The sequence below is a fragment of the Debaryomyces fabryi genome, assembly GCF_001447935.2.
Source record: "Debaryomyces fabryi strain CBS 789 chromosome Unknown contig00008, whole genome shotgun sequence".
Taxonomy (NCBI): Eukaryota; Fungi; Ascomycota; class Pichiomycetes; order Serinales; family Debaryomycetaceae; genus Debaryomyces; species Debaryomyces fabryi.
In genome coordinates, this window is record NW_015385434.1 from 19,894 (window position 1) to 45,607 (window position 25,714).

General features: G+C 34.3%; 13 protein-coding genes across 13 annotated transcripts; 6 read left to right on the plus strand and 7 right to left on the minus strand.

Annotated features, from left to right (window-relative positions):
* Positions 1-599: 599 nt before the first annotated feature.
* AMS1 (alpha-mannosidase) lies at positions 600-3,938 on the plus strand (the record flags this gene model as incomplete). The annotated part of the gene is made up of 1 exon (XM_015609487.1): positions 600-3,938. The coding sequence occupies one exon, from the start codon at positions 600-602 to the stop codon at positions 3,936-3,938; it is 3,339 nt and encodes a 1,112-aa protein (XP_015469620.1).
* A 1,057-nt stretch (positions 3,939-4,995) lies between these two features.
* PGA62 (Pga62p) lies at positions 4,996-5,820 on the plus strand (the record flags this gene model as incomplete). The annotated part of the gene is made up of 1 exon (XM_015609488.1): positions 4,996-5,820. The coding sequence occupies one exon, from the start codon at positions 4,996-4,998 to the stop codon at positions 5,818-5,820; it is 825 nt and encodes a 274-aa protein (XP_015469621.1).
* Positions 5,821-6,122: 302 nt separating this feature from the next.
* On the minus strand, positions 6,123-8,273 carry AC631_00659 (uncharacterized protein; the record flags this gene model as incomplete). Its single annotated transcript, XM_015609489.1, has 1 exon — positions 6,123-8,273. One exon carries the CDS (start codon positions 8,271-8,273, stop codon positions 6,123-6,125), a length of 2,151 nt encoding a protein of 716 aa, XP_015469622.1.
* Positions 8,274-8,633: 360 nt separating this feature from the next.
* AHP1 (thioredoxin peroxidase) lies at positions 8,634-9,155 on the minus strand (the record flags this gene model as incomplete). Its single annotated transcript, XM_015609490.1, has 1 exon — positions 8,634-9,155. One exon carries the CDS (start codon positions 9,153-9,155, stop codon positions 8,634-8,636), a length of 522 nt encoding a protein of 173 aa, XP_015469623.1.
* Positions 9,156-9,532: 377 nt separating this feature from the next.
* Positions 9,533-10,243, minus strand: AC631_00661 (mannose-ethanolamine phosphotransferase; the record flags this gene model as incomplete). The annotated part of the gene is made up of 1 exon (XM_015609491.1): positions 9,533-10,243. One exon carries the CDS (start codon positions 10,241-10,243, stop codon positions 9,533-9,535), a length of 711 nt encoding a protein of 236 aa, XP_015469624.1.
* Positions 10,244-10,360: 117 nt separating this feature from the next.
* Positions 10,361-14,383, minus strand: AC631_00662 (cleavage/polyadenylation factor CFT1; the record flags this gene model as incomplete). Its single annotated transcript, XM_015609492.1, has 1 exon — positions 10,361-14,383. The coding sequence occupies one exon, from the start codon at positions 14,381-14,383 to the stop codon at positions 10,361-10,363; it is 4,023 nt and encodes a 1,340-aa protein (XP_015469625.1).
* Positions 14,384-15,338: 955 nt separating this feature from the next.
* On the minus strand, positions 15,339-16,490 carry PGA38 (Pga38p; the record flags this gene model as incomplete). The annotated part of the gene is made up of 1 exon (XM_015609493.1): positions 15,339-16,490. One exon carries the CDS (start codon positions 16,488-16,490, stop codon positions 15,339-15,341), a length of 1,152 nt encoding a protein of 383 aa, XP_015469626.1.
* Positions 16,491-16,944: 454 nt separating this feature from the next.
* On the plus strand, positions 16,945-17,946 carry AC631_00664 (uncharacterized protein; the record flags this gene model as incomplete). Its single annotated transcript, XM_015609494.1, has 1 exon — positions 16,945-17,946. One exon carries the CDS (start codon positions 16,945-16,947, stop codon positions 17,944-17,946), a length of 1,002 nt encoding a protein of 333 aa, XP_015469627.1.
* A 349-nt stretch (positions 17,947-18,295) lies between these two features.
* AC631_00665 (uncharacterized protein) lies at positions 18,296-18,703 on the plus strand (the record flags this gene model as incomplete). Its single annotated transcript, XM_015609495.1, has 1 exon — positions 18,296-18,703. The coding sequence occupies one exon, from the start codon at positions 18,296-18,298 to the stop codon at positions 18,701-18,703; it is 408 nt and encodes a 135-aa protein (XP_015469628.1).
* Positions 18,704-18,779: 76 nt separating this feature from the next.
* Positions 18,780-19,508, minus strand: AC631_00666 (proteasome core particle subunit beta 6; the record flags this gene model as incomplete). The annotated part of the gene is made up of 1 exon (XM_015609496.1): positions 18,780-19,508. One exon carries the CDS (start codon positions 19,506-19,508, stop codon positions 18,780-18,782), a length of 729 nt encoding a protein of 242 aa, XP_015469629.1.
* A 673-nt stretch (positions 19,509-20,181) lies between these two features.
* TIM13 (protein translocase subunit) lies at positions 20,182-20,478 on the minus strand (the record flags this gene model as incomplete). The annotated part of the gene is made up of 1 exon (XM_015609497.1): positions 20,182-20,478. One exon carries the CDS (start codon positions 20,476-20,478, stop codon positions 20,182-20,184), a length of 297 nt encoding a protein of 98 aa, XP_015469630.1.
* Positions 20,479-21,210: 732 nt separating this feature from the next.
* Positions 21,211-22,875, plus strand: AC631_00668 (putative hydrolase; the record flags this gene model as incomplete). The annotated part of the gene is made up of 1 exon (XM_015609498.1): positions 21,211-22,875. The coding sequence occupies one exon, from the start codon at positions 21,211-21,213 to the stop codon at positions 22,873-22,875; it is 1,665 nt and encodes a 554-aa protein (XP_015469631.1).
* A 153-nt stretch (positions 22,876-23,028) lies between these two features.
* AC631_00669 (uncharacterized protein) lies at positions 23,029-25,038 on the plus strand (the record flags this gene model as incomplete). The annotated part of the gene is made up of 1 exon (XM_015609499.1): positions 23,029-25,038. One exon carries the CDS (start codon positions 23,029-23,031, stop codon positions 25,036-25,038), a length of 2,010 nt encoding a protein of 669 aa, XP_015469632.1.
* Between the last annotated feature and the right edge of the window lie 676 nt (positions 25,039-25,714).

The window sequence follows — 25,714 nt, forward strand, 5'->3', positions numbered from 1 at the left end:
GAGATTTTATTACATTCAAGCTGAAAGTAAGAAGAAAGCAGATTGGATCATAATTATGATTTTTTCTCCTATAGCTGTGATATATTTACTGAATGTTCCATTATTTATTGTCTATCCCCGCATTTTGAAAATGTTCATTAGAATTTTTGTATTGACAAACTTATTCTTAGTTTATAATTTATGGTCCCTTAAGACAATTATGGAAGAATTATTCCATTAAAAATATATTTAGTAATATATATAATTATTTAGGTTTGCAATATTAATTAATATCATTTTGGAAAGATTGAATTTTTTTAGCCTTATCTTATCTTTGTTATCTTATCGTCTGCAAGAATCATTCCATAAAACAAAGTTTTCTAGCAGCATTTGAAAACAACCACTCGTATGCCGACATAAATATTTCCTAAACACAAATGCCCCAATATTACTAAGTTATAGATGGAATACATTGCAACACATGTTTCAAGTGGCTAATAAAGTATAGCAATAGGAGGGCGTGCACACAAAAATCAGATAAAAGGCTCGGAGACCCCTTGAAGTGGAGCTGTAGTATTAGTATTTTCTTCATTAATGGAAGAATATAAGCTATAAAAATCATGAGTAAAGAATACGAAAAACATAATCTACAACCTAACTTCAAACCAATTGATCATTTGTTCCAAGACAGATTGAGACAATTTATTGATGGAGGTAAATATCGAGACTTGAACTTGCCAAAATTCTATGACTTCGATAGAGTAGATACGAACACGGAATACATAAATATAAAAAGCTACAAGGTACCAGATGATAAAAATGGAAAGACTCAAAGACCTTTGTTCAAAGATATAAATTGGGATGAAGTGGAATGGAAAGATAGTAACAAGGGGGATAATTTTGGTCCTTCGTGGAAGACCTTTTGGTTCAAGGTTGAATTTTCGATTCCGTCTGAATGGATAAGTAAAAACCCAGAAGCTATTGAATTTCAGTGGGATAGTAATAATGAGGCCATGATATGTAACGACAAGGGATTGCCTTTGCAAGCGTTCACGGGTGGTAATCAAAGAACCTTATTTAGAGTGCCAAAACGGTATTGGAAAGAAGGTATCCATAGATTCTACGTAGAAATGGCATGTAATGGAATGTTTGGGAATGGAAGTGATGGTTCACCCAATCCTAATAGATACTTTCAATTAAGCAAATGTGATTTAGTATTGCCAAACTTAGAAGCAAGAAGGTTAATGTGGGATTTCTGGATAATTGGTGATGCTGCAAGGGAGTTTCCAGGTAATTCATGGCAAAAATGGCAGGCAAACCAATTATGTAATGATATTATGAATACATTTGATCCCGAAAATGTTGAATCAATAGCAGATTGTCGTAAATTAGCAAAGCGCTATCTTGGCGATAAGATTGATTCAGACGAGGTATTTGCTACTGATTCTAGAATTGATGTTTTTGGAGTTGGTAATTGCCATATAGATACTGCTTGGGAATGGCCATTTGCAGAAACCAAAAGAAAGATTGTTAGATCATGGACCACGCAATTGAGACTTGCGGAGGAATACCCAGAATATGTGTTTGTCGCTTCGCAAATGCAACAGTTCAAGTGGTTAAAAGAATACCACCCTGAAATTTTGAAACAAATTAAAGATAAGTTTACAACTAACCAATTTTTGCCAATTGGTGGTTCTTGGGTCGAAAATGATACAAATATACCAAACGGGGAATCCTTGATTCGTCAGTTTTTATTGGGACAAAGGTTTCAATACAATGAATTTGGTATCTATTCCAATATATTTTGGTTACCAGATACTTTTGGGTATTCGTCTCAAGTACCACAGATTTGTCAACAGGTTGGTATTAGTAACTTTTTGACTCAAAAGTTGTCTTGGAATAACATTAACCAATTCCCACTAAGTACATTCAATTGGATAGGTATAGATAGGTCACAAGTTTTAGTTCATATGCCACCTGCAAACACCTATACCGCTAGTGCAAACTTTGGTGATATCAAAAGGTCTTTAGAACAACATAAAAATTTAAGAGATGTTCCAACTGGATTATTATTATTTGGTCATGGTGATGGTGGTGGTGGACCAACGGATGAAATGTTTGAAAAAATAAGAAGATGCAGAGGAATGTCGGATACAAGTGGTTTAATGCCAACTGTACATTTAGGCAATACAGTAGATGACTTTTATGAAGATATTTTGGAAAGATCAAATGGTGGTAGAGATTTACCTTCTTGGACAGGAGAAATTTATTTGGAATTTCATAGAGGTACTTATACCACTCAAGCTTATGTTAAAAAGTTAATGAGAATTAACGAGATTAAATTGCACGACCTAGAATGGTTAGCATCATTGGTTTCAATTACGAATAAGAGCTATAAGTACCCAAAATCCGAGATAACTGCTTTATGGGAAGATCTTTGTTTATGTCAATTCCATGATGTTTTACCAGGTAGTTGTATTGGTATGGTATACTATGAAGAAGTTTGGCCAATGTTAGAAAAGGTATTAAAGAATGCTAACAAGCTAATTAATGATGCGTTGAATATCATCAAGGATGATGGCAAATTTACATTATCATCATTGAATTACCTTAATACTTTACCATGGCCCAGGAGTGAAATATTAAGAATCAATGAAACGGAGCACCCTGATCTATTTGATGCGATCACTGAGGAGCTCGCAGCGAAGGAGGGGAAAGATTTAATCATTTCAGTTACAAGTAATCAAGGTGTAACCAAGATTAATTATAAATCAGAAATTATTTACCCAGCATCTGTTATTGAAGAAGGAGACGTATTTGTTTTATCTAATAAAAAGATAAAGGCTACGATTTCTAAGAGCGGGATTCTAACATCTGTAATTGATTTGGAGCATGATCGCGAAATTATTGATGCTACTGCAACAAAGCAAACTGATAGTGGTGAAAGTATTGGAGGAAATCAGTTTGTCTTGTACGATGATGAGCCATTGAATTTCCCTGCTTGGGATACCGAGTTATATTCGTTGACTAAATATAAACTTTTGACAAAGAATGAAGTAAGCATATTAGCCAACAATGAATTAGAATCGTCGGTGTTGATCAAAACACATATTTCTGATAAATCCTCTATTGAAACTGTTGTGTCAGTTGAAGGATTAACTGATTTTAAATCAGTGCAAAATAACTTCATTAAATTTAAGTCCAAGGTTGATTGGCATGAGACATACAAATTCTTAAAAGTACAATTCCCAACAACCATTTATACGTCTCAACAAGCCAATTATGAAACCCAATTCGGATTAACATCAAGACCTACCCATTATAATACTAGTTGGGACATCGCAAAGTTTGAAGTGTGTCACCACAAGTTTATGGATTTGTCAGAGTTTAATTATGGTGTATCTATTTTGAATAATAGCAAGTATGGTGGATCAATTCATGGAAACTTGATGACGCTATCGTTATTGAGATCAGCTAAGGCTCCAGATGATAAAGCGGATATGGGCCAACATGAGTTTGAATATGCTTTGTACCCACATAAGGGAACCTTGGGCTCCGACACCGTCAAGCTAGGCTACAATTTCAACCATAGATTAACCCATGGAGTTAATTCTACAAGGTTGCCTGAATTGTTAAGTTCGATTAAGTTAGATAATGCAGGAAGTCTCGTCTTGTCCCACTTAAAGAGATCAGAAGACGATGAAGATGTTTCATTACACGAGAATATTCCAATCAAAAATAAGGGCCAAAAGTCATTTATTATTAGAGTATACGAATCTTTAGGTGGTTCAAGCTCGGGTAAACTAGAATTCGACCTCAATGTTCTCTCCGTCGACAAAATATTTAAGGCAAATGCCCTTGAACAAGAAATTGAAGAAATTCCGTTTGACAAGGGCAGTGCATCTATCAGATTGAGAGGTTTCGAAATCGCAACCTACAAAGTTGTATTGAAAAATTAAAAGTAAAGGCTCAATTAAACCTTTCTTTTGCCTTGTCAATTTATCTGTCTTCCCTATCCGTCCAAGGCACTTTCCCGATATGTCTTACGCCTTGTTGATGAAAATTGTCCAAATTTCTCATTTAACGCACTCTCACCTTTTTTTTCTCTTACATGTATAGCATATTTCATGGTTTATAACATCTGGTATCCTACATTCGTTCAAATGTCTGTTTTAGACATCCGTGTTACCCTATTCATATATGTTGAGTTTTAAATATACAATGTAGGTATTGTGTGTTATTAATAGAAATAATGCTTGTTTAAAGCCCCTCAACATCTCAATCAATCTTGTGCTTTGTGAACCAGGCAGATGCTCACAATACCATGGTAGGTTTTTTACTGATTTTTTATTGACTTCCCAGGGCTATATTCGCTTACATGATGATTTCATACTATGCGGCTTGTTGTCATAAGTATTTATTATGCAGTCAGAAAACCCTACCGTAAACAAGGCAGCAAGCGTCGTAGGCACCCCTTTTTTCAAATCTGGCGAATACCTCCTGCCTAACAAATTCGGAAATATTGTACGATCCGAAAAGGCGAATTGTTGCACTTCTGCATGAAAATTTTCGGTCGCAACTAGAGAATCGCGTTTCAGATATTTGATGGCTCAAAATTTCTTGTGAAGTACAGTTAGTGAATTGCGTTTCTATGGCAATTGTGCATATCAAGCGTGTATGTTGTCATTCTAGAATTAAAATTAGCCGAAATGTAGCTGGTTATGACATGGGGAAATTGTCTCTAAATGGTAATGCAACAGAACAATCAGGTGCAAAACCTGGGATATTAACTATTTATTTACCTGTTATGATACTTGAAGAATAGGATTGAGCAATAGGAAAGGTGAAATTGGTGAATGTGAATCATAGCCACTCCTAAGCGTGTTGCGGGAATAATTGGTATTCAAATAGTATATAAAGTTGAAGATATCATGTTGGAATTTGAATAATTGAAGAATATTATACTCATAGTTATTATTCATTCGCTTAAAATCAACTAATCAATACAAATATAAAATGAAGTTCTCATCAGGTGTTTTATTATCCGCTGCTGCTGCTCCAGCTTTAGGTGCTTCCTCATACGCTAACGGTACCTCTACCGCTACCGAATTGCAAACTACTGTTGTCACCATCACTTCTTGTTCTGACAATGCATGTTCCACTGGTGTTGAAACTACCGGTCTTACCACTGTCACCAAGGACGAAACCGTCTACACCACCTACTGTCCATTGACAGCAGCTGAAAGCACCTCTGCTGCTCCAGCTGAAACTAGTGCTCCAGCTGAAGCTGAAGCTACCAAGACCAACATTGAAACCGCTGTTGTTACTATTACTTCATGTTCTGACAATGCTTGTTCTACTGCTGTTCACACTACCGGTGTTACTACTATCACTGAAAACGACACTGTTTACACTACTTACTGTCCAGTCAGTGAAGCTCCAGCTAGTTCCGCTCCAGCCGGTGAAGCTCCAGCCGGTACCACTCCAGCTGGCGAAGCCCCAGCCGGTACTGCCCCAGCCAGTGAAGCTGCTGCTGGTACCACTCCAGCTGGCGAAGCCCCAGCCGGTACTGCCCCAGCCAGTGAAGCTGCTGCTGGTACTACCCCAGCCGGTGAAGCTCCAGCCGGTACTGCCCCAGCCAGTGAAGCTGCTGCTGGTACTACTCCAGTCAGTGAAGCTGCTGCTGGTACTACCCCAGCTGGTCAATCTACTGTTGCCGCTCAATCTACTTCAGCTGCTGAATCTTCAGTTGCTGCTGTTTCTGCTGCTGAAGGTGCCGCTAACAACAAGGCTGTTCCAGTCTTCGTTGCTGGTTTATTAGCTGCTTTATCCTTATTGTAAGTTGATTAATTGATTAATGGGTTAATATTTTTCTAAATTAGATTCTGGTTTACTGGAATTATTTGTTCGATTTGTTGAACGCTTTTAAAATATGGGTTTTTTATTGTATTCTGCATCTTTCATTTGGTATATAGTTTCTGCATGATACTTTAACTATTTAATTTTACATTTATTATTTCTTTGATTTTATTGTAGCTTTCATATAATGTCTTACTTTTTAGTTAAGTGTGAATGAGGTTTAAGTTAAATTGGAGTATGTATATTTGATACTAATTACAGATATGTAGCCAGAGAATTGAAGTTTAAAATAATATTTCATCATCACCCAAGATATCGGAATCATTTTCATCTATGAGATTATCTATGTCAACGTTATTAGTTACGGATTCTTCATTTTCATCCAATTCTGATAATTTATCGATTAATAATTCAAATTCTTGATTATATTTGTATGAATTAAATTCGCTTATTCCATAGGCTTTTAAATTGTATAATCCAGTGATTCCACCGTTGGACCTTATTTGAATATAAATATCTTTAACTGGAATTTTCAAATTTACTAAACTTACTGGAAATTTAACGTGATTAATGGGTTTATTGGAATCAAGTGACACCTCTTTGATCTTGTAAAATTTCTTCAAATATTTTTGATCACTAGGTTGAGATATATCAAACTTATTTTGCAAGTATCCTTTCAACTCGTTCACCTGTTCAGAATTTCTTGGTTTAATATAAATTGAAACATAACTTGGTGGTTTTATACCTTCGACAGGCGGATTCTTAAAAATTAAATCAGTCAAGATAACAGGATCTGATAATCTTAAGCCAATTGAACATTCATTTGATTCACAATGCCAATAATTACCTCCATCAATCAAAACATTATTAGCATTATATTTCCAGTTTTTAGGCTTATGGACGCCACTTGAATTTAAATAGTCAAACCATCCCAAAAAGATCCTTCTGGGTAAGGATTTTTGTGAGATTTGACTTCTAGTCGATGAAGTAGATGTAGTGGTTAAGAAGCCCAATATTCTAGAACCTAGCTTATAATCAGCATAGTTAACTTTGTTCGAACCTTTAGCAAATATTTCTAATAAATTATCGAGTAGGATTGTATTAGTAGACTTTTCCAAATTTTTTGCAATTAGTGTTGAGTTACTATTGACAATATTTAAATTATCAATCAAATTATTGTACTTCTCCCATATTTGTTTATTATTTTCGTTAATTCTTTTTTGCAAGAAATTCTCAAGCTTTTCTTTACTAATATTAAGTAGATTGGTTTTCTTTATTATTGAATTGATATGGCTATTCATATTATTTTCATTATCACGTAAGAATTGGTCCCAACTTATATTAGTTGTAAGATTCTTCTCTTTTTGATAATTATCAATAAAGTTGTAGATGTATTTATGAAATTCTGGAATATAGTGGATTTTGTTATCCTTGATATAAACTGGCACTTTTTCTGGTAGCATTGCGGAGAATTCCTTTAATATGTTAGATTTAACCGACTCAATGTTGTCACTAATTTTGGAGAGTTTGTTCAATTTCTCTGAAATTTCAAGCAATTTTGGTTCAGGATTGATATAAGGTTCAGAATCACTCACTTTTGCCTTCAAAGCAGTAAATTCTTTCCATAAATTATCAAACTGATTCAGGTTTATTACACTTGAATCAATTTTACTAAACCTGTCACTCACTAAATCAAATTTTTCATTTATACTTGCTGATAGCACTTCATGTTTTTGAACAAGATCTTCTTGTCTTTTAGACAAGTCTTCAGCAAACAGGCTTAATTTATTTACTCTATTTTCGAGATTGCCAAACTTCGAGTTTATTTCGTAATAATTCTCAATTGGCTTATCTATAACCACTGGGTGAAAAACCACTTCACGTTGGTATATTAATAGTACTATGCAAGTGACCGAAAATGACATGAGCGCAAATAAAGCATACTTCTTGTAATTAGTCTTACTAGATTCCATGAAAGGGTGTGTGTTCTCTCGAGCTCTTTTGAATTCCTCAAACAAACTTTTATTTGGCTTCTGCTTTTCTTTTTCTTCTCTGAATTCATATTTATTATCGGGTATCACTTCATCTCTATATATGTTTGGATAATACCTATTTTCCTGCTTATTGTTTTCATCTTCGTACTCATTCGCTGATTCCACCTGGGTATCAGCGTCAGAATCATTGTCACTATATTCTATATCATTTGGAATACTACCACTTTTCTGGAATATATCAAATTGTTTATTGAAATCGTATTCAGCTTCCAGTTCGTCATCCACCTCATTCAAAATCTTCAATATTTCTTTGTCGTGAGAACTGAATGACCTTTGCTTAGTTGGTAAAGGTCTTGCTGGACCTACACGAGACTGCAAATGAATTGATGCATCATCGTCGGTATCACCTACAACTAAGGGTACCTTTGGAAACCCAGACATTTATAGTTTTTTTCTTTTAATAGCTTTGTTTATAGAAGAAACATCATTTCTAAATTTTTACGCGTTATCAACAAGATCTGGCCTCTTTTGCACTGAAAGAATTAAACACCCAACTACTATTGCACAAGACACAATTAAACCGTAAGAATACATATGAAGTTAAATAACAATATCAAATGCTTGTATAATACAAGTCAATTCACTAAATAGAAAGTAGTATTTGACTAGCATCCATAAGCCACATATTTCAGCTACACATTAATAAAACGAACTATTTCTCCATTAAATTATACAAATCATTATAAAATTTACAAATCATATCAATGGCATTGTTAATCATGAAATCCACTTTTGAAACTCCTAAAGTCTTTCTAAAACAGTTGACGCATTTGAGATTTCACTGAAACCCAACCCATCTTCACTTTCTAAGAAAGAAACTTTACCGTCTTTAATGATTGAGGTATATCTGGCAGTCCTGACACCAAGACCAGCTTTGGTCAAATCAGCCACAAAATTGTCACCTAATTCTTTGGATAAAGCAGCATTTGGATCGGATGCAAAGATAACGTAATTAGACTCATCCTTGTATCCTAAAGCCTTACCCCATGCTGCATTGACAAATGGATCATTTGCGGTTATAACAATGACTCTGTCAACGCCCTTGCTCTTAAATTGTTCCACGTTTTTCAAGTAATTTGGAATATGTTCTTCAGTACAAGTTGGAGTGAACGCACCTGGAGCAGCAGTTAAAACAATCTTCTTCCCTGGCAATTCCTTAGCTAAGTCGAACTCAATTGGGTTACCACATGAAGCAACGGCATCATTACCCTTTGTGTATGGGACATATTTCAATTTAACGTCAGTTGGGAATAATTCGGACATTGTCTATTAGATGTTTTATCAAGTTATATTAAACTAATACAGTATTGTGAAAAGAATATACACTTCTGATGAAATCTATAACTGATCGATATTGAGCGACATTTATAGTAAATTCAATGGTCACTCGGTTTTCTGTTAACCGATTCGATATCATCTCAGGGATTTCGCAATTGCTAAATTATAGTCAACTGACTAAGACAGCAAACATGGTGATTAGAAGAACCTAAAGGGGTACAATTATACTATTATATATGCATTACAAAACGTTTATGTAAGTGATGTAATCAGACTTATAGAATTGAAGTGAAGTAGCTTGAAATGACCTATTCGGACTTAGCTGCTACATGTTGAGCGGATTGGATATGTAAATGTGGCTATTAAAAAATGAAACAAGACACTCCTCCGACAAACGAACCTATATAGGCTCCTGTTAATAATGTAATTGGCCACTGCTGCCAGTCTCTGTCCCAATCTAATGGTATCGGAATAACTCCGAACCATGTGCCGATGACAGCCAAAACAGCACTGAATAATATCTGATTTTTAGCTATAGCATTGTATACGCCATCGGCATCAAGGAATTTGATTAACAATTTATAATCGTACTTGTACAAAATTAGCAGAGGATAAAATATCAACAATGACAAGTGAATTGACAATAAGTATGTTTCTTTCAAGTGACTAGCCAATGGAGCACCAAGTAATATTAATAAAACGAACAAAGGAACAGATAAAACTAAGGAAATAACTACCCCTCCTGCTAATAGTAAAGGTACATTCTCCGAACTGTTTTGAGTTTTGCTCTTCTTGGACTTCTCCGTAAACCTTGTAGTAATTAGATATCCGTAAAGCAATTGTAAGGGAATCAAACTTAGAATACCTTTCAACATTACCTCGGAAGCATTAGCTGTTAACCCAGCTTTATATAATCCAAAAATCATTAGGATCGCATGAAATGGTATTGTCAATGTTGAAGTTTCAATCTGTGGAAATTCCCTCTTTAGTATGTACTGCGATTTCGAAACAGATTCATCACTTGAGTATTGAAATGATACCGACTTCCTTGTCGCTTTCAACTTTGGTGGCATGATGCAGCTCAAATAATATATGTGTTGAAGTCGTTGTATTTGTCCTATAGTAGTTTTTTTGTTGATGTATTTTTGAAAAAAGTGCGTTTTATTAAATATGTACATTATTACAATCTACTATAAATTTTTCAATACATGGTCGAATTCAATTAGATCCTTCCAAATATCTTGATATACATTTTTAGAACTCACTTTCATGGATAAGTTCTTCCTCCTATCTTCATTCAACTTAGCAAACATTCTGATAACTTCATAGTCCAATAAAGGCTTTGTATTAGTATCATTCACAGTCATTGATAAGCCACCGAATCTGTTTAATCTTGGGTTTAATCCACAGAAATGATATTCTTTATCAGTAATTTGCTGCTGTAAGATATACATCCTTCTGTAGCTAGCTTCATTGATTGGGAAAACTGAATAGAAGGAACCATCAATCGTTGAACCAATCGATTGGAAGACTTCTGTACCAGACGGATTAATTTCTTCATTCTTAGGTATGGATCTAAGACATGTAGGAATAGAATTAATATTAAAAGATGCCTTATGGATCAACCTTTGACCATTAGAAGATGTCGGGTCTTCAGGGTCATATTTAACTAAGTGTAATGTACTATTATTATCAGCGATAAGTATAAATATCTCTTCGTCTTTTATAATAAAATCAGCACAATTCACATCTAAAGATTGTAAATCTTTGCCTAGCATAACCATTCTAAATGGTTCAGCGTCAAATCCCGCTAGCCATATACTTTTCAATGAGTCTCCAAGAATTAATAAGTTCCCGAAACTCTTCGCTTCCGAAACATATACTGACGTATCTAAAAATGCAACAGGAACAACACCATCATCCTGTAAATCCCGAATAATAATCTTTTGTCCTTGTGAAACCAAGAAACGTCCGCTAATTTCACATATCGAAGTAACAGCCCCCCTTGTATCTTCCTGATGTATTTCCTTAAATTTGTGATTAGTTTCAGGTTTACCAGGTTCTGGAATAATGTCAATAATTTCAAATATCTTGAATGAGCCATTAGCACTTAAATCTTCCATTCTATATTTACCAGTACCAATAACGATCAACTCTTTCTTATTTTTAAATTTTTTTGTACTCGATCCTACGTCGAGAACCATTGATTGAACATTCATACCAATTTCATTATCAACCAATTCAATTGTGTCAATAACAGACCAATTATACGGAGAGATTAACTTTATGTATCCTTTATACGAATTTGCAGAGGGCTTAGACTTATCAATACCAACAATTGGCTTCCCTTCTTCATCTAGACAGTCATATGGTATTTCTTCATAAGTTGAAATTACGAATGTATTTGAAAGTTCATGATATGTAACCGATTTTATACTTTCCTTAATAGGAATTTTCTTTATTGGCCAATTATTTTCGTAATTAAAATCAATCGGAATCTCACAAATTCTAGCATTTTTAGAATTATCAAGATAAATTAACCCATTCTTAATTTTGCTATCAGAATATGGCGCAAATGAAACAGCGGGGAGCTTTGTAAATTTGAAAATCCTCGGAATTGAGTGGGTTGTTTTCGAAATATAGTAAGGAGTTATACCAGTAACAAAGATAGACGTAAAGCCATTAACGTTTGGAAAATAAACAAGTCTTCTTTCAATCGTGGTACCTAAAGAATATGCGTTGTCAGGGGCTCCAGTAATGATTAAATCTTTTTCTTTCACAAGTTTAAAATTTTCACCATCAAAAAATAGTTTATAAATTAAAATTTCACCTCCAATTGTTAAAATAGTTAAATATTCATCCTTTGAGTGTTCATCTCCTAACTCATTAAAAATTATGTTCTTGATAAATGGATCTGGATAGGTATCTCGTGGTTCAAAAAAACCTAATGAGAGATGATCAGTAAATTTATCAACATCATTTAATTGGTAACATCTTTCATTGTGAAACCTATTGAATGCAACAATTCTATTGTCACCAGTAACTAATATAAAAGTCTTCAGCTTTGGACCAAAATCGGAGTCAGATGTATTAATACCCGTAATACTCGAATTTCTTCCGCCGTGTTTTCTCTTAGTTCCCCTATTCTTATTAATTAATAAATTTATATCTTTCAGCACTGCATTAAGTAAACTTGAATTCGTTATATAACCTGTAGTAATAATTGTATCATTCAATATCTTAGGAATATTTATCTTTGAGAATGTCTCATTATAGGTGTTGATGGAATAAATAACCACTTCACCACTGGAGAAAAAGACCATTAAAAATTCATCATTAAAAGTACTATAAATAATTTCATCATTTGCATATTTTTTCAACTCTTTGCTAAAGGAAATGATTCTTTTAAACTTTTTATTAAATACAGATATTTTCTTTGGAGTCACTTGCAAAAAGAATTCATTATTATTTAATTCATGCATCCCAATCGTTGATTCATTGTTAACAAAATCCTTGGAATTTAACCTTGCGAATGATTTATTAAGTTGAAAAATTTCAGATTTGAAATTTTCGTCATCAGACGTAATCAAAAATTCGTTATTAATTGTCCACATTCGGTGGATTTGAGAAAAACTCAAGGATGACTGAATTATGGGCTGCACACTAGGCGTAAGTATATTTAAACCACCCTGTTTATGGGAACCTGAATTGCTTATAATGGAGATTTCTTTGTAATTTGGATTCGGTAAACTTGATTTAAATTTATCAGTGGAATAATGACCAAGCGTGAAATTTGAAATTGGACCATTATTGATCAATTCATCATGTTTTATGAATTCTATCAGACTTTTATTAATTGAAATTTTTTTATTGACTTCATCTTCTTCATATAAATCATCATCTTCATCTACATTATCTATCGGATCATTACTTTCTTCATTCTCTTGTACAATAACATGTTCAAAAGTTTTATATTTCAACTCAAGTAAAGGGTTATTACCATTTTTGTTACTTATGAATATCAAATTATGATCAAGCGTGGCAATCTCACCTGGGTATGTTAATTGAATATTGTCATGGATGATATCTGAAACTTTTTCTACGAAGAATTTTTTAATAGTTTTCCCATCGATTTTAAAGTTTATATAATAGAATTCTCCATTGCTCAAGATCATCAAAACCTTGTTATCGTTAGGAATAGCTTTGACAGTACAATTTTCTAGCTTTAAGTTCAAATCCGATTGATCATGATAATTCTTAAGTGAAGTTGTAATCGATGATGTATATTGATTCAACGCCAATCTTCTTGTAATACCACCGTTGTCGACATGAATTATCTCGTTACATCCCATTAATAAACTACCATTCAAAGGTTGAGGCAATGGAATAATCTTATCTATATCGAACGGTAAGTTATCGATCTTCAAGACTGTAGTGGATGCCTTAGTTACAAGATCTAACGACAATACAATAAAGTTGATGTTATCTTTAACCTTTGGCAAATTACCAGCCCAGGCATGGGCTTTCAGGAAAATAATTGCTATGGTAGGCTCTCTGTAATTGTATAAGAATTGCATGTCTATTATGTCTCCAATTCTAGAATCTAAGGTTCGTCCATCAATCATAAAGCTAGATTCGAAAAGTTCTGATACCTCTTCTCCACCTATGTTACCATTTTCCTTGATAGTTGCCTTCTTATCGCTACCAGAGCTTCCATTCATTTCTTCATCTTCTTCATCGTCTTCATCCTCATCATCTATAGTTTCAAAAGGTAAAAATGTCAACAAATTTTTGAATCTTAGACATGTACAATTGTTGTTAGGCTCCACTAATAAATCAGTGGTAGTTAATTTCTCATATGTTGAACTTTGAATTGAATTTTCATAATAATGTAACGAAACTGTACTAATTGAATTCAAGTGGTGGTCCCATTTGATTAATGACATCTTGGCTCCTTTGGTAGAAACCAACAAGTAGTCCAACTGCCGATTCTCAACAGTTCTTATGGCCTTTATGTCAGTTATCAATCCATGAAGCTTGAATTGCTCTACTAACTTCAACTTATATTGTTGAGATTCGGTATTAATTATTTCAAAAACTTGTAACACTGTGGCCTTCCCAACAATCAAACTCTTCGAAGTTGGACTGATAAAATTGCATCCTATGCATTGTGACACCCTAGTAGGTTGAATGAATTCATGATATGCGTCCATGATCCCACTATTACTTTTCGAACTATCTTCTGTCTACACTGTTTACCGGTGCTCAATGTTAACGATGGTTTTTTTTTATTGTTAGGTCCTTTTAGGAGAGGTCTATTTTGTGTTCTCAAACCTTGCGTACGCTAATGTAAATTCTAATACAAACTAGAATACACCCTGGCAAAGATAAAGTGCTTAATATCGTATAAACTACATTGTAAATAGGATTTATCAGATCCAAATATCCTATTCAACTGGCTACCGCTCCATAGAATACCCCAATTAAAGTGGTACGGTACATATTAGGTACTGAGACCAGAATACCATCATCGTGAGAACTAAATTCTCAATAGCTAGTTGTATCCCCGGTAACACCTTCATGGGTTAAGGATTAATTGAATAATTAAATTAATTTATCATTTTCACTTATCAGTGGCCATAAGTAGAAGCGCCAGACCATTTTGAACAATATTTGTTAGACAAGTAGGTTAATAAACCAAATATTTAGGTATGAAAAAGTGCATTAAAGTTGAGGGTAAGTGCCAGCGGTCTTCAGTTCGACTGAGGACCCAAAAATATTAAATGCCAATAATATATATTATCTCATAGTATAGAAACGGAAGAAATAATAGAAAGACATAATGTAATACTTCGAAAAAGTCAAATGAAATGGAGGTACAAGGTTTTATTGCTATTTATATGTATTTAGTGACTGAACATCGTCGCACATGTCTAGTGAGAAGAAATACAGATTGATAGTGAAAATTTAAAAATAAGGTCCCGTGGTTGCATTATAACTAACTATACAATTATTATACAAATATGAACGGAAAAACTTTTCTCTAAAATTGAAACTCCGGTGGGCAAATAGGCCATATTAAAGTAAAAGGAAGTGAATCCTGTAAAAGGTGGTATATAGTAGCGAAGGAAAAGACCGTTCAAAAAGTGAACTTGACACTAATGATGATTATATGATCATAAAGATGAAAGAAATTAATAAACCGATAAGGCTGGAAGAACGGACGATAGAATTAGCGGCACCTTCGAAAGTAGTGAATTGTGAGTTTATAGGGTGGTCTGCTGATGTAGTTTGTTCTGAAATAGTAGATGGTTCTGGAGTTTGAGTAACGATATTGTTGGTAATGACATTGACGGTAGAAAGATTATCGTTAGGAGCAGAAGTTGAAACAGAAGATGCTTCAGTTTGTGGAGGGGCAACTTCAGTGGTTTCTGCAGCAGCTGGGATAGATTCAACTTGAGTTGATTCAGCTTTAGGTTGTGGAATTGGAGAGCTTTCAATTTCAGCTTCAGTAGACTCAACCAAACCAGAGGTTGATTGAGCAGATGTAACGTATGTTTCTACCGGAGCTGAGGTTTCACCTGTCAATGGACAGTAAGTAGTGTAAGCAGTGACCATGTCGTCAGAGGTGACCGTGATAACGGTTAATCCAGTGGTACGTGGGACAATTGAACATCTGTTATCATGGCATGAAGTAATGGTTACAACAGTAGTTGTTTCTTCGGTCTTTGTAGATGGAGAACCGGTTGCAGATGGTTCAGAAATTGCGGATGATTCTGCGGAAGAACCTTCAGATGTAGAATCTTGAGAACCTTCACTGGAAGAGGTTGCAGCAGCAGATTGAGTAATTTCACTAGAAGAACCAGTAGTAGTAGCACTGACTGGCACAACAGTAGTAACAACTGTTAATATACCATCAATTGTAGTGGTGTAAGTAGTTGAGCTTTCAAGGTCAGTTGTGAGGTAGCAATGACTATTACTATCACAGACGGTATGAGTCACCTCAAATACTTCATTATCATAAGCAGTATCGTATTCATACAAAGTTTGTTTAGCCTTGGAACTTGATTGTGCAGCACTAGTTACTGCTGAACCAGCATTGATTGCAGTTTGTGATGATGAAACATCAACGACGTCGTAAGTAGTGCTCAAAGAAGCAAAAGTTGACACATTAGCATAAATGAATTGAGATGGAACAACATTAGCCGATTGCGAAGAACATGGCAATGTAGAAACGATTGTAGATTGAATGGTTGATAATGATTCTGAAGCTGCAAAAGCTGCGGCCAGGAAAAGCGAACTAAGAATAAACTTTTTCATTGAACGTTAAAATAAAGGTAAAAGGTGAAGCGAATGTGGTATGTTTGCAATAAATAAAACCTTGATCCTGATTCCATGGAACCAACCCTATTTATATGAAGTGGTACCAAGAAGACTTGTATTCGAAAATGCTGGTTGAATCCGAATGAAGCCCATCAAATGAAGAGATCAATTAAATCTAGCTTTCGCTTTTACCAATTGGGAAAAAAACATCGTGCATGACAGAAATAGGAAATCACCAGCATTGGAAGTAATCTACTACATATATTTACGATAAAGCGAAGTCATCAAGTGTGAGCAAACAGTATGACAATTAGCCAGCCTACTGGTGGGCTGGCTAGTAAAAGAGAATATTTACAGGTTAGCGCGATTTAGTTTACGGAGGTTTACAGTTTACGTCGAAGTTATCTATTTGATCTTCGCTACAGCATTTCTTAATTAGAACAATATAACGATGATTCCTCGAAGAATACCAGCATTATTATATTTTATCTCGTATATCTGGCTAGCATTGTGTGAACCAGCATCGAAGCATATTATAGAATTTGATGATAATCATATAGAACAAACCTTGGCTGGAAGCGACTTTTCGTTTATATATTTTTATTCTGACGGATGTGCCTATTGTGCACAATTTGAACCGGAGTTTGAATATTTAAGTATTCTTTACAATAACATCACAGATGATAAAAGTAACAGCAAAGTTCAGATATTGAAAACAAATGCCATTAGAAACAAGAAAATAAGTCAGTTGTTTAGTGTAAACAAGTACCCAACATTGAAGCTCTTGAACTTTCGGACTAAGGAAATCGTTTCGTACAAGGACAGCCGTAATTTAGAAAATCTTGTCAAATTTATGACAGAAAAAACCCAGTTGCTTCCAAATTTCGATAACGTTAATTCTAATATCCACTTCGTCCAATCCGACATCGAACAGTTCATTGGGTCGCCCTCCAAGGACACCTTAATTGTTTTCACAGTACCACATATACAGGAATGGGAGGACTATGAATACCCTTCACATTTTTATCAAGAGTTGGCCCAGTCAGAATTCAAGGAAGATATAGAGTTTGTGCTTGTGGATGTTAATAAGCTAGTGGATAACGATTTTCTTGCTAAATATGCAGTGAGTAATTTTCCATCAATGATTTATTTTACGAAAGAAGGAAAGTTTAAAACGTATCATACATTACTGCAAGATGCCACAACTAATAACCTATTGAATAAAAACTTAATAAGTGAGTTTTTGGAAACTTTATCGGATTCAAGTTTGTCAAATGGCGAGTGGTACGATAATTACTCTGACTTTTCTGTCAAGATTTTTGATGAAAAGACTTATTCAGCAAATAAGCCAGTCCGTAAATTTGGTTTTAATAATGTTCAAGGTAGTAAATCGAACTCAGAACTCACTATTGACGATGAATATGATCTATTAGTACAGAACATAGGATTGTGATAGAGGTTGCAATTTTACCTGCATATAACTTGGTATACACTTTTTCGAGCGTACAACGTCGAACAGCGTGTTAATACTATAGATCTTCTTTAGTTAACCAACATTAAGCCAATAGATAATGAATATATTCCGTTTTGCAGGGGATCTTTCCCACCTTGCCAGTATTTTCATATTGTTGTACTCAATTGAATTGCACAAATCGATTAAAGGATTGTCATTGAAAACACAATCTTTATATGCCCTTGTATACATAACTCGTTATTTGGATTTGTTTAGCAGTTATATTTCCCTTTACAATTCGTTAATGAAGTTGTTCTTTATTGGGTCTTCAATCTACATTGTCCATACCATGGCATTTAAATATCGTAAGTCTATCAAGGAGGACATAGACACATTTCCTGTTAGATATTTGGTGGGAGGCTCTTTCTTGCTTTCATTGATTTTCACCCATAAATATTCATTTGGTGAAATCTTGTGGTCGTTTTCATTGTGGCTCGAATCAGTAGCAATCTTGCCCCAGTTATTTATTTTACAAAGAACTGGTGAAGCCGAAAATATCACTACCCATTACATTTTTGCATTAGGTATATACAGAGTTTTGTATATTCCAAATTGGTTATACAGGTATTTCGGAGAAGGTAAATTTGACTATATCGCTGTTTTAGCTGGATTAATTCAAACAGCGGTATACTCAGATTTTTTCTACATCTATTATACCAAAGTTATGCAAGGTCAAAATTTTGAATTGCCAGTTTAATAGGACCGCCTTTTATGATATAAACTATATTATAATTTTGTATACTATTAAATCTTGTATAAGTATATAGATTAATCTAATCTCTCTTCAAAGGATAATATTCTTTTCTAATGCCATCTTTCGTAATGATAAAAATCTCTAACCCGTCACCAACGTAAATATGCCTTTCAGTAGCTGATGAAAATGCATCTTTAACCAATTGCAAAACTTCATCTAATGACAAATATCTTAATTCCTTTTTCTCAGTACCATTAGAACCTGGCACATATTGATTTTTGAAGTTCACTTGATTATCCAAAAATGGCATGATTAAACTAGCAGCTGCACCCCCTGCTCTACATTGCTCCCTTTCGTATGATCCAACAGGATCATAAGAGTATACTGCACCCTTTCCTTCGTCATCCAAACCGGCAATTAAGGTACTAACGTAATAGGGGAAAAATCTTTTTCCATATAATAAATGTTGAATATATCTAGCTGCACTCTTAATACTTAATTTTTTACCACCATGATCGAATTTATACCACTTCAATTGATTTCTAAATCTATCTATCAAAGCAGCCCCATCTGCAGCAAATCCATTTGCTGTCATTGCTATGTCATCCCCGACATCAAAGATCTTTGGTTCGTAACGTGAATTAATCGAGTATCCAACAACTTGTCTGGTGTCACCTGCAAGAACTGCAAAGTCTTCACCCGCAATTCCTAACACAGTACCACCATTGTCGGAGTATGGGTTGAACCTGTGTTCAATTGGAACTGTGTGGATTTCTGATGAGTATTCAGATGCAACGGTAGCGTTCATGATTTTACTATCGATTCTTTTCTTATAACTTTGATTCTAATTTACAATATTTCCTAAGTGAATCCGGTAGATGGAACGTTTCAAATGAATATCAATGTACTTTATATTCTTAATGATTAAATAGATCTAACAATTGATGAAAACCAAAATGTACTAATCGCCACTGGTTTGTTGAACATTAATTGTATGTACTGCATATAATATAGAGACTACGGTACCTGATAGTAGGATCAACATGGATAGGGATACCCTATGGAGTAAGATCAACATGGATCGGGAGTCCCTATGAATATCCCAAGACTGGTGACATGGATATGTTCAGAAATTTACGCTTCGGTAACGGCAACATATTAATCGGCTTATTTGGTGTTTTACGTGCTTTCTTTCGAACACTTTGAATTTCTGCAATAGAAGAATACAACTATATTCCCTATGAAGCAAAGAACAATATGCATGTCGTTGAATTCGAGTCAAGGCGTATCTGACTTATTGAAATGAGTTGTCTCAAATTACAGCAGTCATCTCAGATTTGCAAATAATGATATCAAATTAACTTGTGTTCAAGTCTATATACAGCTCTATGTGCACTATTAAACAGGTAGTCATCGCATATTCATTAACCGTCATCTGTATCAAGGCATTATTATAATGTAGTATTGTAGTTACGGATTCTTTAGTTGGATGATTGTTGGATTCTGGTAATGTACGATTTTGAAACCACATTCCATGATCTCATATATTTTTCTAAGCATTGATTAACACATGCATCCTGTTGTGGGTTTAAGCCATTCTGAGGTTGTTCTACACACTTTTCAAAACAGTTTTCCGTTATCTTGTTTACTAATTCAGTAGCATTAGCAACTGCTAATTCTTGACTAATTTGATCCTGAATTTGTTGTTTTACTTGGTGAGATTGACCAGAGTTTGATCCAGTAGATGTGGAAGTAGAAGGGGTACCGAAAAATGCCATGTTTTGCTTTTGCTGTCTAGCTGTTGATTGAATAACTTGACTTCTGGAAGAGCTGCAATGAATTAATTCAATGAAAGGTGGATGAAAAATTTCAACCGTATTACCCGGCTTTATACTACTACTATCACTATATCCTTCCATGCACAATGGCTTACAATTATGACTAGCAAAATGGCGTTTATAGCTTACAACTACAATATCTCCGAGTATGACTTTGACTTCTTGTACTTAAAATGTTCTGGTTGGTGTTCTGTTATCATTTCATTATCATGATCATCGGTCCGAGATAAAGCATCGAATATATAGTGGGATATATAGCAGAATATATAATAAAATTAGAATGTTTATAATAGCAGTTGTAACTATTCATGTAGACTGGATAGACATATACTATATTTCATGGGTGTATGATGTTAGCTCGTGTAAATCATCATCCAAGGCCATGGGTTTGCTAAAGTTGGCAAATCAGTGCAGATTTCTAAAATCACATGGGATCCTTCGATTTTTACCGAGAGCCTAGTAAACACGAGTTTTCTTATCTTCAAGCGAATACTACTCTTTATATTTATTTATTTCAATATCAACTAACCCCCAGCACTTATCTAGTGTCGATTTAAATTATTTTTCTAGTCGTTCCTTATCGCAATACGATAATCAAAGTTCGATCAGAAGTATTCTGAAAGTTTTTTTTTCTAATAATTATATCTTTATCGGACGTTATAGGTAACTATAATGGCACAAATTGGATTCAAAGATGAAGTACCTAAAGAACAAAATGCACACTTATTTGTTTTAGTCCATGGGTTATGGGGAAGTCCAAATCATATGCTGACTATTGAGAGATCATTAAGAGAATTAGTACAGGAATGTTCGGATGAAAAGATAGTGACGTTGAAACCTTCTTCATTTCGGTTTTGGAAGACTTACGACGGATTGAAACTAAACGCTGAAAGGGTTATCAGGGACATATTTTACGAAATCGAGACATTAAAACAAAAGAGTAATTATAAAGTCGTTAAATTTAGCTTGGTGGGCTATTCTCTAGGGGGGTTGATATCTAGATACCTTATTGGTGTGTTGAATGATATTGGATTTTTTGAAATGGTAGAGCCTGTATTTTTCACCACCTTCGCAACTCCACATGTTGGGATCCAATTCTTCAACGATAACATCTTTGACCACACTGCCAATTGGGTGGGCCAATATCTTTTTGGTAAGTCTGGGCGCGAAATGTTCGTGACTGATCATGATAAGATGTTGAAGAAAATGGCAGACCCTGAAGAAGTCTATTATAAGGGTCTCGCTAAATTTCGAAAGCATATATTGCTATCAAATGTTAAAAATGATAGAACAGTTGCATTTTATACATCTTTTATAACCGAATATTCACCGTTTGATAATTGGAGCAATGTGAAGATTAAGTATTTGAAGGGCTTACAACAATCGAGAGTGGGCAAAATATATGTTAAGCCCAAATTTGTTGATTTAAAGAGATCAAGTCAAATGACGAGAACTGAGGATGAATTATTTGCAGGTAATATTCAAGAACAGACCTCCATATTCCGTTCAAATAAGATTTTCAGATTTTTAATTATATTTCTGGTGTCATTTTTCTTGCTACCATTTTGGATTCCATTAGTTTTGATATCTAGTTTGGTTGCTTCTATTTACAGTATGATTAAGATCAGAGTTATTCCCGCGCCAAAAATTAAGCTGCATTGGCAGAGGGTACTTAATTCTGTATATGGTACATCTCCGGTAGATATCGAAGATGCAAAAATTGGATTGCAAAATAGAGATGAAAGAAAGTCCATGTCTAGACAGAATTATTTCAAGGGTGACACGTCTGAATTAACTGAAAACACAATGGAAGGTTTAATGTACGCCGAAGAAAGATTTATTGGTAAATCATCCGACGTCATTCAGGAAGAGGAAGGCGATGAACCTAATACCATTGAGAACAATGTAAACGATGAAGATAATTCTGGTGACAATCATGACGAAATAGATGATTATGATGAAAGTGAATCTGATCATGAAGATTATGAACGAACTTCAATATTGTCTAAGAGTACCAAGAAAAAAGTTGTCGAAGTCGATACTAAGTCAAATGATCAGTCAATTCGCCAGCATTATTCTACCTTAACCCAATGGGAAAATTCCACTTTTCCATTGTTTACAAAGGGTTGTAGATTACCTATAAATGAAGATAAGCAGTTTATCATTGACTCCTTGAATAAAATCAACTGGATCAAGATACCTGTTTATATAGATGCATGGAATTCGCATGATGGAATAGTTGCTAGGCGGGGTCCAAGAACAAACCCAAAAGGTGTTTCTACTATATGTTTATGGGCTTCTATTTTAAGGAATCACTTGAATGAGGCAGAAACCTAATACCTACTTATATTCTTTAATTTTTATAGATTTAAGATGTTTATTTATTTTAATAGATAGTTCCCAATTAGTTTTGTGCAACCCTCGGCGGATCGACTTGAATTTCAACTTCATTGCCCTGGAAATGTCTATAGAGCAACCAATTACATTATGATGAACTTAATGAGACAACCTATAGGACCTGGAGTCATAATACGAAACTCCAAGCGTCAGATAGTGCAAAATATAAAATGTTCCATTAAAAAGAGACAATTTTCAACACAGCAATCTCAATTTCGTAGCCCAAACTTTATAAGGGGTGGTCTTATTGGTTTGGGAGGAATAACCATAACATCTATATTACTCCAGTCAACGGTACTCAATGATATAGCACCTATTGATACGACTATTCATGAATTAAAGCCTGTAAAGGATGCAGAAACGTATGAAAATGGTCTCTATGAAGCATCTCAAAGGGAAGAAATAGAACAACATAATAACTATCGCCATGACAAGCTACACAAGGGTAATAAATTAAAGCGGATATTCTACTACATTAAATTCTCGATGGAAGACTTTTTAATTGACCCATTAATTACTTTTGGAAGATTTTTAGAATTGTCGTTCCTTTTCGTGCCAGTATTAATCAGTTGTCCTATTTGCTGGTTTGGGCACAAAGATAAATCAACTGGGGAAAATATCAGATCCGGTGCTAAGCTTTGGTATAGATATTTAAGATGGTCGGCTGAAAAGGCTGGAGCATCATTCATTAAGTTAGGCCAATGGGCTGCATCGAGAACAGACATCTTTTCAAAAGAAATGTGTGATGAATTAAGTAATTTACACTCAAATGCAAAAGCTCATTCATTAAAGGATACAGTCAGAATTATAAGTAAGAGCTTTGAAGATTTACCATTCGAAGAAATATTTGATGAGTTTAATGAGAAGCCAGCTGGTGTTGGAGCCATTGCTCAAGTTTACATTGGAAAATTGTCTAATAAAGCATTGAACAAGGTCAGACATGGTGAGGATTTGGAAGCAAAGGTGAATCAACCTAGCAAAGGCAAACAATTCTTGGATAATATATTAGTAACAGAACATGGTGATCCATTGACGTCCAATCAGTTCGTTGCAATTAAAGTTTTACATCCTAATGTTGAAGTCAAAATTAATAGAGATTTGAGAATAATGAAATTCTTCGCTAACTTGATTAATTTGATTCCAACAATGGAGTGGTTATCGTTACCAGATGAAGTTGAGCAATTTTCAATTTTAATGAGATTACAATTAGATCTTAGAATTGAAGGTTTAAACTTAGCTAGATTTAGAAGCAACTTTAAAAAGAGACTAGACATACATTTTCCTAAACCCTACTTGAATTTTACTACTAGGGATGTGCTTGTTGAAGAATATATACATGCCATACCCATGAGTAAGCTTTTATCGTTGAGCGATAATTTTGGAAAGAACTTATCAAAAGAGGTTAGTGACAAAGGCTTAGATGCTTTCTTGAAAATGTTGATTCTTGATAACTTCGTACATGCTGATTTGCATCCTGGTAATATGATGATTCGTTTCTATAAGAATGAGTTGTTCAAGCATGAAAGAGAATATAAAATTGTGAAGTCAAGTAATGAACAAGAAACGAATAAAATAACGAATGAATTATTAAGCTTAGGTGAGGATAATGAAAAATGGTGTAAAAAATTATCAGAATTATATGAAGACGGCTATCATGCAGAAATATGTTTCCTAGATGTTGGTTTGATCACTGAATTGAACCATCACGACAGAATAAACTTTATTGATTTATTTAGAGCATTATCTGAATTTGATGGTTACAAAGCAGGTGAGTTGATGGTTGAAAGATCTAGAACTCCTGAAACTGTAATAGATAAAGAAATCTTTGCATTGAAAGTTGACAAATTAGTTGGTACTATGAGGGAAAGAACATTCACATTAGGTAACATCAGTATTGGAGATTTGTTAGATCAAGTTCTAGGCATGGTTAGAAATCATCATGTTAGAATGGAAGGCGATTTCATTACTGTCATTGTTGCCATACTCTTATTGGAGGGAATTGGTAGACAATTATATCCAGATTTAGATTTATTTGCAAGGTTCGTATATGCTTTACTATTTGGATTCCCCACTGAAAATGAAGTTGGTATATCTTTCATTTAATATTATATCCAGTGGTTTCATTATATTAATCCCATTCTCTATTGATATACGAAAAGAGATTCTTCAAAGATATACTTCAATTTCAATTTATCATTACTGATTTATTGACTCATACTAACATCTATAGTTCATTACCCGTATTAAGAAAATTAGGTGTACTGAAGGAAGGAAGAGAAATTTTGAAGAACGAAGACTCTTTGAATATGATGAAGGTTTGGCTAGCCTTAGAAGTTAGACAATTCATTCATGCTTCTATTCAAGATGTATGTATTTTTGCAATTACTATTATTTGTGTTTTACTTAAACTTTTACTAACAATTATAAAGATACACGCTTTAGTTAAGGCTGATATGTTAAGTCCTAATATTTAGAATATATTATTATAGTCGTTTATTTATTTATTTATCGTTATCTTTATCGTTGTAGTTGATAGCGTTATTGTGGCATGTTCGCAAAATTAATTGCTCCAATAATTTACTCTGGAACGTCTGAAATCATTACAAAGTATTAATAAGATTATTCAACCGAAAGGATCGTCGTAAATATAGATATATATTCATTTATTTAATTGGCCATATAGCCTTGCACTTGAACTGAAGGAAGTATGGATGAGAATTACGATAGCATCCGATTCAGGGACGATACACAATTCGAGTCAACTCCGAACTCAAGCAAT